Source organism: Beta vulgaris, chromosome 5, assembly GCF_026745355.1.
Source record: "Beta vulgaris subsp. vulgaris cultivar EL10 chromosome 5, EL10.2, whole genome shotgun sequence".
Classification (NCBI taxonomy): domain Eukaryota; kingdom Viridiplantae; phylum Streptophyta; class Magnoliopsida; order Caryophyllales; family Amaranthaceae; genus Beta; species Beta vulgaris.
In genome coordinates, this window is record NC_079206.1 from 33,121,687 (window position 1) to 33,135,263 (window position 13,577).

General features: G+C 36.2%; 1 protein-coding gene across 1 annotated transcript; it reads right to left on the reverse strand.

The window, feature by feature from the left end:
• Nucleotides 1-8,864: 8,864 nt before the first annotated feature.
• LOC104893767 (protein SPA, chloroplastic) lies at nucleotides 8,865-13,514 on the reverse strand. The gene is made up of 5 exons (XM_010679903.4): nucleotides 13,190-13,514; nucleotides 13,020-13,103; nucleotides 12,024-12,075; nucleotides 11,411-11,567; nucleotides 8,865-9,104 (listed from the first exon to the last, which is right to left on the reverse strand). Exons 1-5 carry the CDS (start codon nucleotides 13,373-13,375, stop codon nucleotides 9,083-9,085), a joined length of 501 nt encoding a protein of 166 aa, XP_010678205.1. The 5' UTR covers nucleotides 13,376-13,514; the 3' UTR covers nucleotides 8,865-9,082.
• Between the last annotated feature and the right edge of the window lie 63 nt (nucleotides 13,515-13,577).

Here is a 13,577-nt window from a genome sequence, read left to right on the forward strand (position 1 = left end):
CTCTTTTTCCTAAGCCCAAAAGGAAGCCTCCTTATAAATATCCTAATACCCAATTATTTTACCCACACAAAGAATATTTTTCTCTCTCCTCTTCTTCAAAACACACGGCCATCTCTCTCTCCTTTTCTCACGTTCTTTTCGATTTTCTCCTTCTTTCAAGTTTCTTCTTCTTCAAGTAGCGTTTCTTCTTCAGCAAGAAACGTCACAAAGCCTTCAAATTTTCTAGGAACCGTGCGCCACTGCTGCTGTCGTGGGTCCTCTGTTTCATCGCCTCTCTTTGTTCTCTTCTTGTTGGTTAATTTCTTTTCTTCTTCCTCAAGATTCCATTAAAGACTATGTTTTTATGATTTCTTTTAATGTTAATCATGATTATTGGTTTTAATTTACTGTTTAAATAAATAATATTGATTCGTATATATTATATATTATAAGAATAAAAATTCAGATTTGTTATTATTGTTAGATTGATGTTTTAAGCATTAATGCATGGATTTTTAGGGTGTTAATTACTAGAAAACCATAGTAGCATGTTGTATACTATGAGATTTGTTTAGATTATGAATTTAATCATGTCTACATATGTTTAAAGAGGGTTTTATGATTTTTAAAGTTGCTGGAATTTCATAAAGGATTTTATTTATGGAGTTTTAGGAATTTTAATTACTGGTATGGTAGTACTATGCTAGGAATTAAAAGTAATTGAAGTTTTTATATTAAAAATCAACTTTTGAGTATATTTAAAGGGTATTTTAAATATTTTAGAGTTGTTGTATTTTTATTTTAGAATATTGATTTTAGTTTATATTGATTTCTAGGCGGAGAATACTCTGTAGGAGACTTTTAAAGAATTAAAATTGGTTTGTCGACTAGTTTACACAAGGTACGTACATACCTATGTGCTATGTGATTAGTATCATGATTTAAGGAGAAAGAAATTTTAGTATCATGTATAGGAACTTTATATGTTCATATATGATTTCTAGTATTGGATTGTTACATGTTTTATGCCCGTGTGCAAGCATGTGATTTGAGATTTATTATGAGAAATAGATTTTATGTTTGTATGAAATTGTTGATGCAAGCATGTGAAAGGGAATTGTATTTATTAATTCGCATGAGGAATTAATATATGTTATAGAGATTGAATCATGTTATTCATGTATTCCCTTACAAGTATTATTTTCACTATCTTATGAGGATTGTGGGCCTTATTTGGTAAGTTGATAAGTTATGTTGTTTTTTTAAAGGTAAGTTTGATTGTTGGCTAGGTTCAACAAATAAGAAAGTTGAGATTATAATAAAGTAAGTGTTGGATTGTAAGTTGTGATCACTTATGAAATCCTATAAGATAAAAGAAGTTCAGTTGTTCATGTTTGCTTTGAATTATGTGTAGCTTTTATGTGTGTCATAACAAGTAATAATTTGTAAAGAACGTAAAGTGTAACAAGGATAGTTATAGACTTTAGACTGGTGCACGTCTAGAGTTAGACATTAAGAGTTGGAGTACGTGGTGGTAGCCCGTGGCTTTTTACAGGAGATGGATTGATCACCATTCCTTTTTTTAGTTAGCAAAAGTTCCTCGATATCGTAGGTCAATCTGAAATGCGTTGTAGTGCCTAGTAGCACCCGTATTTCGTCTTCGTAGGTGAAAGCATTAGTAGATAAGACAACTCAGTTCCAATAACTATTTCACTAAAGTAATAAAAAGGTTTTTAGAGTTTAGTTCAGTTAAAGTTATCTGCAGAATATTGTATGATTATATTATTATTTATCCCTGTATGTTATTTATGTAGTATCGTGTTAGGAATGCTTATGTTTTAGTATGTAGTACTCAGCTTTGCTGATTACGTGCTTTGTTTGTGTTTGTGATCATGGCTTTTGCCTTATTGATCCTGTGATAACCCATTTTGGTGAGCAGATTCATTAAAGCATTGACATTACATGTTCGTAGATGTGCATCATTAGGAATCTGGAATGGAGAGAATGTGTAACTAGTATATTTTAATTTTCTGCTTTAGTAGGAACATTAATTATTAAGTTTGTTTGAATAAGACTCATTTAGAGTGTTGATTTCTAAATACTTATTTATTTACTTATTTATAATAAAAGGTTAAACTTATATGTTTTCCGCTGCAAAATTATGAATAAGCTGATACGTTATCACACGGGCGATAACACTTGGGTAATTCTCTACTTGTATATTATAAAGGTATTTCTGAAAAGAGAGAATTATCGGGGTGTTACACCTGCCGCGATTCTCATATTGATTCCGGCGATAGCCGCCTCATATTCAGCTTCATTGTTTGACTCTTTGAACCCAAATCAGATGGCATATTCAAAGGTGTCTGCTACTGCGGATGTCATGACTACAGCGACTCCGGCTCTTGTTTGGGACGCGGAGCCGTCCACAGATTTATGTAAGGTATCAGCAGGCTCCTTAGTATCTTCATAAGTTGTCTCTACTATGAAGTCGGCCAGAGCTTGGGGCTTGATGGTTGTACGTGGTCGGTATTCTATGTTAAACTCAGACAATTCTATTACCCACTTCAGTAACCTACCAGTTGTGTCCAAGTTATGAAGTGGTTTATCTAATTGTTAACTAGTGAGTACCTGGATAGTGTGAGAGTCGAAGTAACACCAGAGCTTTCTTGCCACTATCAGCACGGTATATGAAATCTTCTCCAACAACCCATACCTTTGCTCTTCCCCTGCTAGCACATGGCTCACAAAATAAATGGGGTGATGCTGCTTGTCCTTTCCACCAACAAGACTGCTGCTACCGTCTTCACCCGATACCGATACATACAGCTGGAGCTTATCCTCCATTTCGATTCGGGTGATGGTCGGTAACTTCTTGAAATGCTCTTTGACGGCTTGAAATGCTTGTCTCTATTCTTCCCCCATTGAAACTTCTTATTCCCCCTAAGTACTTTGAAGAACGTTAGGGCTTTTTCAGCCGACTTGGAGACGAACCTGGTTAGTGATGTCGGTAAGTTTCTGCATATTCCGGATACGCTTTGGTTCCGGTAGCTCACTTATCGCCCTGATCTTGTCACGGTATGCATCAATACCTCTTTCACTACATGAAGCCTAGGAACTTGCCTGATCTTACCCCAAATACAAACTTCTTGGTGTTCAGCTTCATCTGGTATTTGCGGAGAGTTGCAAAGGTCTCCTTCAGGTCAGTTATGTGAGCCTCCTCTGTAATTCTTTTGACGATGCTATCGGTAACATACACTTCTACATTCCGGTCCTTCTGAGCTACGAATATCTTATCTGCGACATCCTGATAAGTAGCTCCAGCATTCTTCAAATCGAACGATAGCTTTATATGCATAAACCCGGCATCTGTGATAAATGCCCTTTGTTTTGCTCGGACTCTATGAGGCTGATCTGATGATACGGAGAAGGCGTCCATAACCTGAGTAGTGTGTGGCCACTAGTGAAGTCTACCAATTGATCGATTCTAGGCAGTGGGTAGCAATCCTTGGGGCATGCCTTGTTCAAGTCTGTGAAATCAACGCACATTCGCCATGGCCCATTGACCTTCTTAACCATCACCACGTTCGCCAACCATTTCGGATAATCACATGGTTCAATGAAATCTGCTGCTAGTAGTTTATCCACGTCTTCCTTAATTGATGCATTCTTCTCAGTTGAGAAGTTCTCTTCTTTTGTTTTACTGACCGCACATCCTTGTTGACATTCAATCGGTTGACTATATATGCGGGATCGATTCCTGACATCTCATCTGCCGAGAACGCAAAGACATCAACAATGCTTCGTAGCAAACTTATCAAGTTTACTTTAACATGTTCTCCCATGTCGGCCCCAATTTTAACTGTTCTTTCCGGTCTGTCCGCTTCCGGGCTGATCTCCTCAGTTTCTCCTTTAGGACTAGCTCTCGACAGGTCTGTTGGCCTTCCCTCAAAATTTTCAATGGACACATCTTTTCAGGCACTATTTTCTGTTCTTCGCCTTTTTCTTTCTGATGGCAGAGTTTCTGCCAGTCGCTTGTCGTTTGAGGACTTGAGAGCTTTCAAGTAGCATGCTCAGACTGACTCTTAATTTCCCTTTAGCCAATCCGGCTTTCCCTTGTTCAATGTATAAATCATTGTTAGGTGGTATATATCCACCACAACCTGAGCATCATGAATCACTGGTCGCCCTATGATAGCGTTATAAGTTGTCGGTACATCGACAACCAAGAATTCCACCATGAGATCCCTAGATTGGGACCCCACTCCAATCTTAACCGGTAACCTAATGGTGCCTTCAGGGACGATAGATTCCCCTGTGAATCTTATTACTGCATATGAGACTGTCATCAAGCATGACCTTCCCAAGCCTATCTTTTCAAATGTCGACATAAACAGATTATTGGCAGAACTATTGCCATCCAAAAGGATGTGATGCACCATTGCAGTAGATATTTGCAGAGATACCAAAGGGTCATCATGAGGGTAAATAATCCCCTTAGCATCCTCTACCGTGAAAGCTACGGATAACATTATAGGTGGTGCCTGCCGCTGTCCAGTATTGTGGTAGTTTACCTGATGCCTTACTTCTTTTAAACTAGCTTAAGCACCGTGTAGACTTCTGCCATGAGCAGGTCCTCCCGAGATTACATGTATCTCAGTGATTCTCTCTTTCATTGACTTTCTCTTACCGTCATCCTCTATGGGTGAGACCCCTCTCGTTGAGTTCTACCTTCATACTCCTTGAAATAACCTCTCTGTATCAGATCTTTGATCTCGTCTTTCAGGTCCTTGCAGTCGTTCGTGACATGGTTGTAATCTATATGGAAGTCACACCCTTCGACTTGTCACGGCCTTTGTACAATATTTTTCTAGGCCGCTGCCATTTATCGTCCTTCTCGTGCATCTCATGGATCTCGGCTCTAGATATAATTAGGGGGGTATAATATGATAGTGACCCGGCCGTCTTTCCTGGCCCTTGTTCACCGACTTACTCTCTTCCCACCTTCCAAAACTGTCATACTTTCTGTCTTTCCGGTCTTGTCTTTGTCCTTCTCTTTCTCTTTGCCCTCTCCTTCAGACCTTTTGGTAGTTGCCGCCTTGTCGAATTCTTCTCATCTGATGAATTTATTGGCTTTACCCAGAACTTCAGTTAGGTTGGTTAACTTCTTGCGGCCCAAATAACTCCTAAAAGCATTGTCTTCTTTCAACCCGGTCATCAGTGCAAGAACTACAACCTCTTGCTACAAACTGGGTTGGTAACGGCTTCAGAGTTAAAGCAGCTGATATAATCCCTCGGGATTTCCTTCTCTCCCTTGGACATCAATTGACCAGTAGCTTTTCCCTTCGCTTGTTGCTGACGAAGTGCATGGTAAACATGGTTGTGAGTAGGGGTGAGCAGAAAAATTGGGCACCCAATTCCAGACCCAGAACCGGTTGGACCCGGTGGGTCCGGAACCGAAACTGGTCATGCTGGAAACGTGTCTGGGTCCAAATTTGAGGACCCGGTTGCAAGTGTTTCAAGTTCTGGGTAGTAAAAATTTTGACCCGGTACCCACTAGGTACCCGGTAAATCTAGATACATGATGAAACCAGGTCTCATACTAAGTACCTAGTGAAATTTTTTTATGTACGATGAATTATTTAGTCTTAAAACTTATTAGATCGTCAATGGAAGTTTGGGCGAAATTATATCAAGGGATACTAATACATATATGCTATGGCTCTTATTTTAGTCTTAATTAAGCTAAACAATAAAACAATTTACATTTTGAATGTCATTGGGTACTGGATACCCAATACTAAAATCGGCTCCTACCGATTTCAAGACCAATTCTAGAAAGTCGCCTCGAGTTAAAATCGACATTACATCACACTTCCAGAGAACCGGGTACCCGTGTTGGAACTGGTCCCAACTGGTTCCAAGACCAAATCCAGAAAATGAGGACCTGGTCCAACCAATTCCAATCCCAATTCCAAATTTTAGGGACCGATTCTTACTTAATCCATGTCCAATTCTCGAAATTTTGATCGGGTACCCAATTGTGCTCACCCCTAGTTGTGAGTTGCCTGAACTGATATATGGTTGTCGGTGGAATCCTTTGGAACCAAGTCTGCGCCAGGCTAGACATAGTGGGAGGAAACACTTTGCACCAAATAGAATTAGTGTCAGTATAGAGTAGCATGTGTCCTTCATAAGCAGATATGTGATTAGGGGTGCACTAATCCAAGACCAGATCAGACCAGAACCGGCTGGACTGGTCGACTGAAATCTGCCTTTTTTTTTGGACCGGGACCGGACTAGAAAATTTTTGGTCCGGTCTTGGACCGGACTCTATATTTAAAAAATAAATATTTTTATTTTATTTCAATATATTTATAAATTAGATGTATCAAAAATTAATATTTTTAACAACGATAATCCTAAAGTAATAAATAGTAGGTTTTTAAATTTCTAACTTTGTACCCTTTTTAACTTTTTTAACATATAAACTTTTTTTATTAAATTAATAAAAATCCCGGTTCAACTGATCCGGGCCAAAATTTTCCAGGTTTGGAAAGGGCGGAAAATTCAAAATCGAAATTTTTTGTGGATCGAGGACCGGAACGGAATCTCCGGTCCAGTCCGGTCCAACTTCTGGACTGGTTTATGCACACCCGTATATGTGATCATCAGGGTCTGTTTTGCCGTCATATTTGCATGTCGGCATTTTGATCTTCTACATAGGCTCCTGGAGTATGGTAGTCGAGAAAGGAGAACTACGGAGAGATACTGGCGCTCGACGCCGGGCATACTCACTTTCTCTCCTAGGCTGGGATGATTGTTGGATCTTTGTATCCTATTGATCTCCTTCGGCTTCATACCCCATAGGCTCTGTGGCGGTTTTAGAGCTCTCCTCCTGATCATGTCATGCCGGCTTTGGTCACTATGTCGGCCACTTAAGAGAGATCAAATCTTCCTAACAGTGTTGTGTGGCTTATTCAGGGGACGCTTGCTACCACAACTGGCATGTAGAGTATGACCCGTCGTGGCTTGATTCACTTTAGTAACGCTCTTAAGCTATTCAGGGCTGAACATGTGTTGCAACGTTTTACCCTTATCAGTATGTGGCTTGGAAGATCCAACCATCGGCTGGGGAGTTATGAACCCGGGTGGTGCATCATTTAGAGTGGTATTGTTCTCATCCGTTCTTGGCATCCCAAAAGTCTACTTAGGATCCATAGGGTAAGTGGGATGATATGTTCGTGGCTTAAGACTAAAGGTATAGTTCTCCCCTCTTTCGAGCGTCAATTGTTCCGGTATGGAATAAATGTTGTTGGGGTGAATCGGTATCCTCCAATCACGTATGTCGGTTTGTTGTCCTGCAAGACAAAACACGTAAACTAACCTCGAGTGTTGATCCGAGTAACGTCTCTCTGATTATAAGTAGTAAAGGGTAATGATCGATACATCTCAAGTAGAGTATGTTAGTATATGTGAATGTACCTTATAACTCAAATTATGGGTATTAATAGGAGCCGATAGTGTTCCAAGCTAGGTAGGACACTGCTCCCATTGGTTGGACATAGTTTTATCCTCTTGTGATACTTATCTTTAGGCCTATAGATGTGTTGGGTAAGTAATGGATCGAACCCATGCCCAATTAACGATAGCCCAAGTGATGAATACCGATAAGTATTCGTATGAAGTCGGCATGACATGGATGTCGGTACCGTAATTGATTCATTCGTAGTCAATAGTAAATCCTTAGATGAGTTGACCATGACGGTCAATAGCGATCTAGATGGACCAGTATGTAATGAACTTTGACATGCAGTAGTCATCTTTGAATTTCTTGATTAGCGAAAAATCAATTATTTAAGATAAACCTCACTAAACAGATTTATCCAACTCAAACTAATATGTAGACCAAGTTATATAAGTTATAACGATATTTGGAACCAAATTGGAATTGACCTCATTGGAAATGAGGTGGATTAATTCTGATCCATTTGTCATGATAATTTAACTCACATTAGAGCAAGATATGACACGATTCAAATCGACACGAATTGAACTAAATAACTCACCACCCGAATTCACCCTAAACTGAAGTTAACCGAACCCGAAGACAATATTGGCAACCCAAAATCTTATTTTGTTCAATCTAAAATCTATAATAAGATGTACTTTGTGAATTGATTGAATTTTACGTTTTGATGTAATACTAGATTGTGTTTTGTGAATTGATAGATAAGATATTTGATTGATGTAATATTCATTTTTACTTTGTTTAGCATAATTGTGTTAGATCTTATAGTCAATGTTTTTTTTTTAATGGGTTAATTAGAACTTGATTGCCTTCAACATTTAAGTTAATTTTTTAATGTTATATATTTGATTTTGACTATTTTTTTCTGGTAGCAGTTGATTTACTAATGGGAAAATAAGTAAATTTGTAAGGGGGACACATGCATCACCTCTTCCCTTATATAATCGAGATATGTGTATTAAAAATATAAGAAAATACTCCCCTTGTTCCTTAATAGATTTATCATTTCTCTAATGTACGTTTGTAAATATCTTTAATTAAATATTAGTAAAAATTATAGCAATTTATTTTCCAAATGTACACAATGAAACGACGAATCAAACAACACCCCACATGATTATATTTTATCTTATATATCGGAAAAAAATTGAGGATCTTTTTACCTATAAATATTAGATTAGAAATGAGAAATCTATTAAGGAACAAAGGTAGTATATGGAAGATATATTTATGTGAATAATGTGATATATTTTCTTATATCTCTAATATTGTATGTACTGATGTACATAGATATAAAATGAATTTGGGCACAGTAAACATGAAAGATAACAACCTTTGAACTAGAATAGAAATATGAAATCTAATTGCTGATCAATTACTATATCATCATTCAAAGAAGAAGCAATTTCGAGCTGAAGAAATTTATGTTAGAAACTCAATGTGTATCATGTATAGCATATTACAAAAAAATAAAAAATGGCATTTGGCAAGACAAGAAGCCTAACTCTTGACTTTGGTACAATGCTTTTGCTGAATAAGTAGTATCAAGCGATCCACAGGTGTAAGCTGACCTTAGTCGTCATCTTTGAATTCCCTGATTACCGAAAAGTCAACAATTTAAGATAAACCTCAGATTTTCCCAACTCAACTCATCTGTACACCAAGTTATAACCAAATTTGGTATTAAATTGAAATTGAGCTCATTGAAAATGAGGTGGGTTAAGGGTGTATTCTCTTCACCTTATTGGCCCTGAACTTATCTGAACTGAATTGATTGGAACTGATTAAACCTGATTGGACCTGATTCAACTTATTGGACCTTATTGAACCTGATTGGAACTTATTGGACCTGATTGAAACTTATTGACCTGATTGAAACTTATTAGACCTTATTGTCCATGATTGAAACTTATTAGACCTTATTAGACCTGATTGAAACTTACTAGATCTTATTAAGCCTGTTTTAAACTTATTTGACCTTATTAGACAAAAAAATTTATGAGTAATAACATAAATATTTTCCCTAACGTATATACTACCCCTCAAAATTTATCATGAAGTAATAATTATTAAAATTGATCCTTTAGAAAAATAAGTATTATTAATTATCTCTTATGATAAATAATTTAACAAAAAATTACTATTTTATTATTTGCTTATACATAACTTTCACCACTAATATATCTAATAGTCTTGTTTTGATTTCATAAAACACTAGTAGAAAATCAAAAGTTGATTAACATTTATTGCTAACAAGTGAGAAATTGGCACATATGAAGAATTTATGACTAAAAAGTAGTAGAACTCATTAATTCTTACTCCAGTTTCATTTACTTAAAGGTAGTCAAATGCATTAACTCCTTATCTCTCACTCTATTTTCATCTCTCACTTGTTACTTGTATTAACTACCCAATTACACATTGTGTATTATTATAATGAAGCAATCAATTGATAACATTTATATCTTTCATTGTTATTATTAACGAAAACGTGTTATCTCTGGTCACTTAAAGACGAATTGCAAAATATTGCAATTATAATGCTTATTATTGTTAACCTTATTTGACCATGATTATAATATTTTTTAATAATAATATAATAGCTAATAGTAATATGAATAATCAAATAATAGACAATAATACAAGTATAATACTATACATTGTAGTAATTTAATAAAAAAATTCTAATAATAACATAATCAGCTAATAGTAATATGAATAATAAAATAATAGACAATAATACATATATTTAATAAAATAATAAACAGTAATACAAGTATAATACTATATAATCATTGTGGTACTTTGATTAAAATTCTAATAATAACATAATCAGCTAATAGTGATATGAATAATAAAATAATGGACAATAATACAAATATTTATTGAACATTAATTATTTGGACCTTATTGGACCTGATTAGACCTGATTGAAACTTATTGCACCTAATTAGAACTTATTGGACTTTATTAGACTTGATTGAAACTTATTGCACCTGATTGAAACTTATTGGACCTTGTTAGACCTGATTGGAACTTATTGTCCTGATTGGACCTGATTGCAACTTATCTGAACTTATCTGAACTTATCCTTAAAGTTAATTTTTTAGGTTGAAGAGAACGCACCCTAATTCTGATTCATTTGCCATGATAATTTAACTCACAGTAGAGCAAGATATGCCGCGACTCAAACCAACACGAATTGAACTGAATAACTCGCCATCCGAATTCACCCTAAACTGAAGTTAACCGAACCTATTGGCAACCCAAAATCTTACTTTGTTCAATCTAAAAGCTAATAAGATGTGCTTTCAGGGGGGAACACCCCCCCCCCCCCCCCCCCCCAAAAAAAAAAAAAAAAACTTTATGTATACTGGTATTGTGGCTGATGTATGCTGATAGCAATATATGCTACCAAGTAAAGTTTAGCCAAATAGTAAAGCTTTGGCCTCCAGACTTTAACCTCTCTAGAGGTTTTATGAGGTGGGGATTTCCCTTATTTTACCCCACCGCCAAGCATTTTTTACGCAAGCAACTCATGGTTACATCTTACATATTACATTAAATATACTTGATATTTGAACTTTCTCCTAGTTAAATTACTACCATTCGTGATAATTTGTAATTTTAATTGAAACTTTCACTTTTATATCCATTTTCGTGTAGTATGAAAGGTGTCTAGCCCACTAAGAGCTGCGACGGGGGGATAAACATGGATCATTATTTACCTAACTTACAGAACCAATAGCAACATATGCTGTGATCACAGATCAAATATATGCTTACAAAATCTGAACTGGAGTAGCACACTGGGACCAAAGACACTAGAAATTATTAGTCATAACCATCATATTTACTCATAAGTTTCAGTATACAGGAGAAAAGGCACATGAAGCATACCTTCGATCAAGATACCTAGGTTGAATTCCTGAGCCTTGACATGTGGTGCATGTCAGGGTACCAAGGCCATCACAATTGATGCATTTAGATACTTCCTTCTCATCCCCACCAAGTTCTACTGTCACATTGCCTGTCCCTAAGCAAAACCTACATCTTTCTAGGAAGAGAAAAACATTGTTAGGTCCAACAACCAATACATATTATCAAAATCTCAATTTTGAACAACTTTACTGACGGGGACAACGATTTCCAACTAATATATGCATTACAGCTTTAGTCTCTGGTTCCAATAGCACATAGCCATAACCAACAACATACAGCACCATACATAAGTTGCAGCGGAAAATTGTTGATTAAGAAGCAATTGACAACAACAAATAGTAATGATAGACTGACAGTGTTGGATAAAAGAGCATTTATATTTTCTTTTTGTTATTGTCAGTTGTGATTTTAATCTTCTGACTTGCCAAATACAATGATAATGTTGAACTCCAATTTTGACTTTTTTTACATGGAGTCTAATAGACGATAATGGACCTACACATAAAGGGCAGCTCTTTGAACACAAATTTCAACAACTTTCAAGAACATGGAGATGAAAGTAGAAACTTACGAGCCCCAGAGCCAGTGCAGGGAAAGCAAGGCTGTGTATTATCTCGCTTTGCCTACAACAACCAAGCAAATTCAGTCTCAAGCAACCTTTATGCTAGATTTGGGAAAACTCCTCAATCTTGGAGTATTCCGATTGATCAATATATATAGTGTTTACAAAATAAATTGTAATAATCCTAACCTAGGAATCCAAACTATATAGGGATTATACAAATATATCCTAAGCAATGAAAAAATATTGTCTTAAATATATTCTCTATCACTTTATAATGTCAAAAGAACACGCCACATTTCTAGTTTGAACATTACAAAAAACAAAACAGGGGCCAGGCTCACTTATTTCATAGATTTTTTGAAAAGAATCTCAAATTCTTTCTCCCTTTAAATTCCCCCACTAACAATTTTGTGTTCTTTTTTAATTTTGACCCCTATTTTTGCTGGAAAAAAAAATTGACAAGAAACATTGTAATAAGCATCAATTCACCACATATAAGCTTGGCAAGATTCCATCATAAAACCAATAGACTTAATAACTTCTCAAGGTTATTAAGTTGTTTATTTCTGTCATGTTCAATGTGAGACAGTGATTACACTCACATTTCGTGAGTTTTTCAAATCTCAACCAAAATACTTGTCCCTCTAAATAAACACCCCATAGAGTAAACATCCACTGAAATACAGAATGGCAGTACGATATGTGAAAATCAACAAAAAATATCGCAAGGAAAATGAAAATGATCGAGTCACTACTCACTAGTCAGAGTAAGAATGGCGCTAAATTCCACATTATGCAAGTCCAAAAGATAAATAAGGCCCATGTTTCTCGGCTTAGGTACCATGTTAGACACGGCCACACGGGTATACTATCAAGTATCCGCAACGCTCAATTCATGAATATTTTCCATAATTTTGTCCCAAATCAAAGTGTAGAAGATTTGACATGGATACTGAAACATTTCTAACACGCACAATTTCTTTTTGACAGTAAAAAACTTACAGCACTGTCAATTTGGGTTTCATAAAAGACAGGAATGCCAATCCCAATAGCAACGCTGACAAAACCTACTGAAATTGCTACTATCTGCAATAAAAATCAAAAGCTGCTATAGTCAGAATTATGAGTCAAATATGTAAGAAAATTGATGAAATGGGGAGAAGTTTATATACTGTGTTTTGATCAAGATCAATAGCTCGAATGCATGGATAAGTAGTAGTGGGTGAGCGTGGATTTCTGAGCAATGTAGCGTGTGACAGGGAAGAAGAAGAGTTGAAAGCAGAAAGTTTGCGAGTGGAACATACAAATGGAGATTGAAGAGCAGGAATAGCTGCTGTTGTTGCTGCTGCTATTACCATTTCTTCTGCAATTTTTGTACCTCACTTGGGTTGGGTTAACTTCCTAGCCAAAGGAGAGAGATGAGTGGATGAGCCAAACATTATTGCCTTTCTTTTCTCATCTTTTTTTTTTTTTTTTTTTTTGTTGTGGAGGTCGTTCATCCAACAAATCGAAATCAATAGTAGCATCAAAGTGGGGTCAATCATTAGAATTTACTAAAAT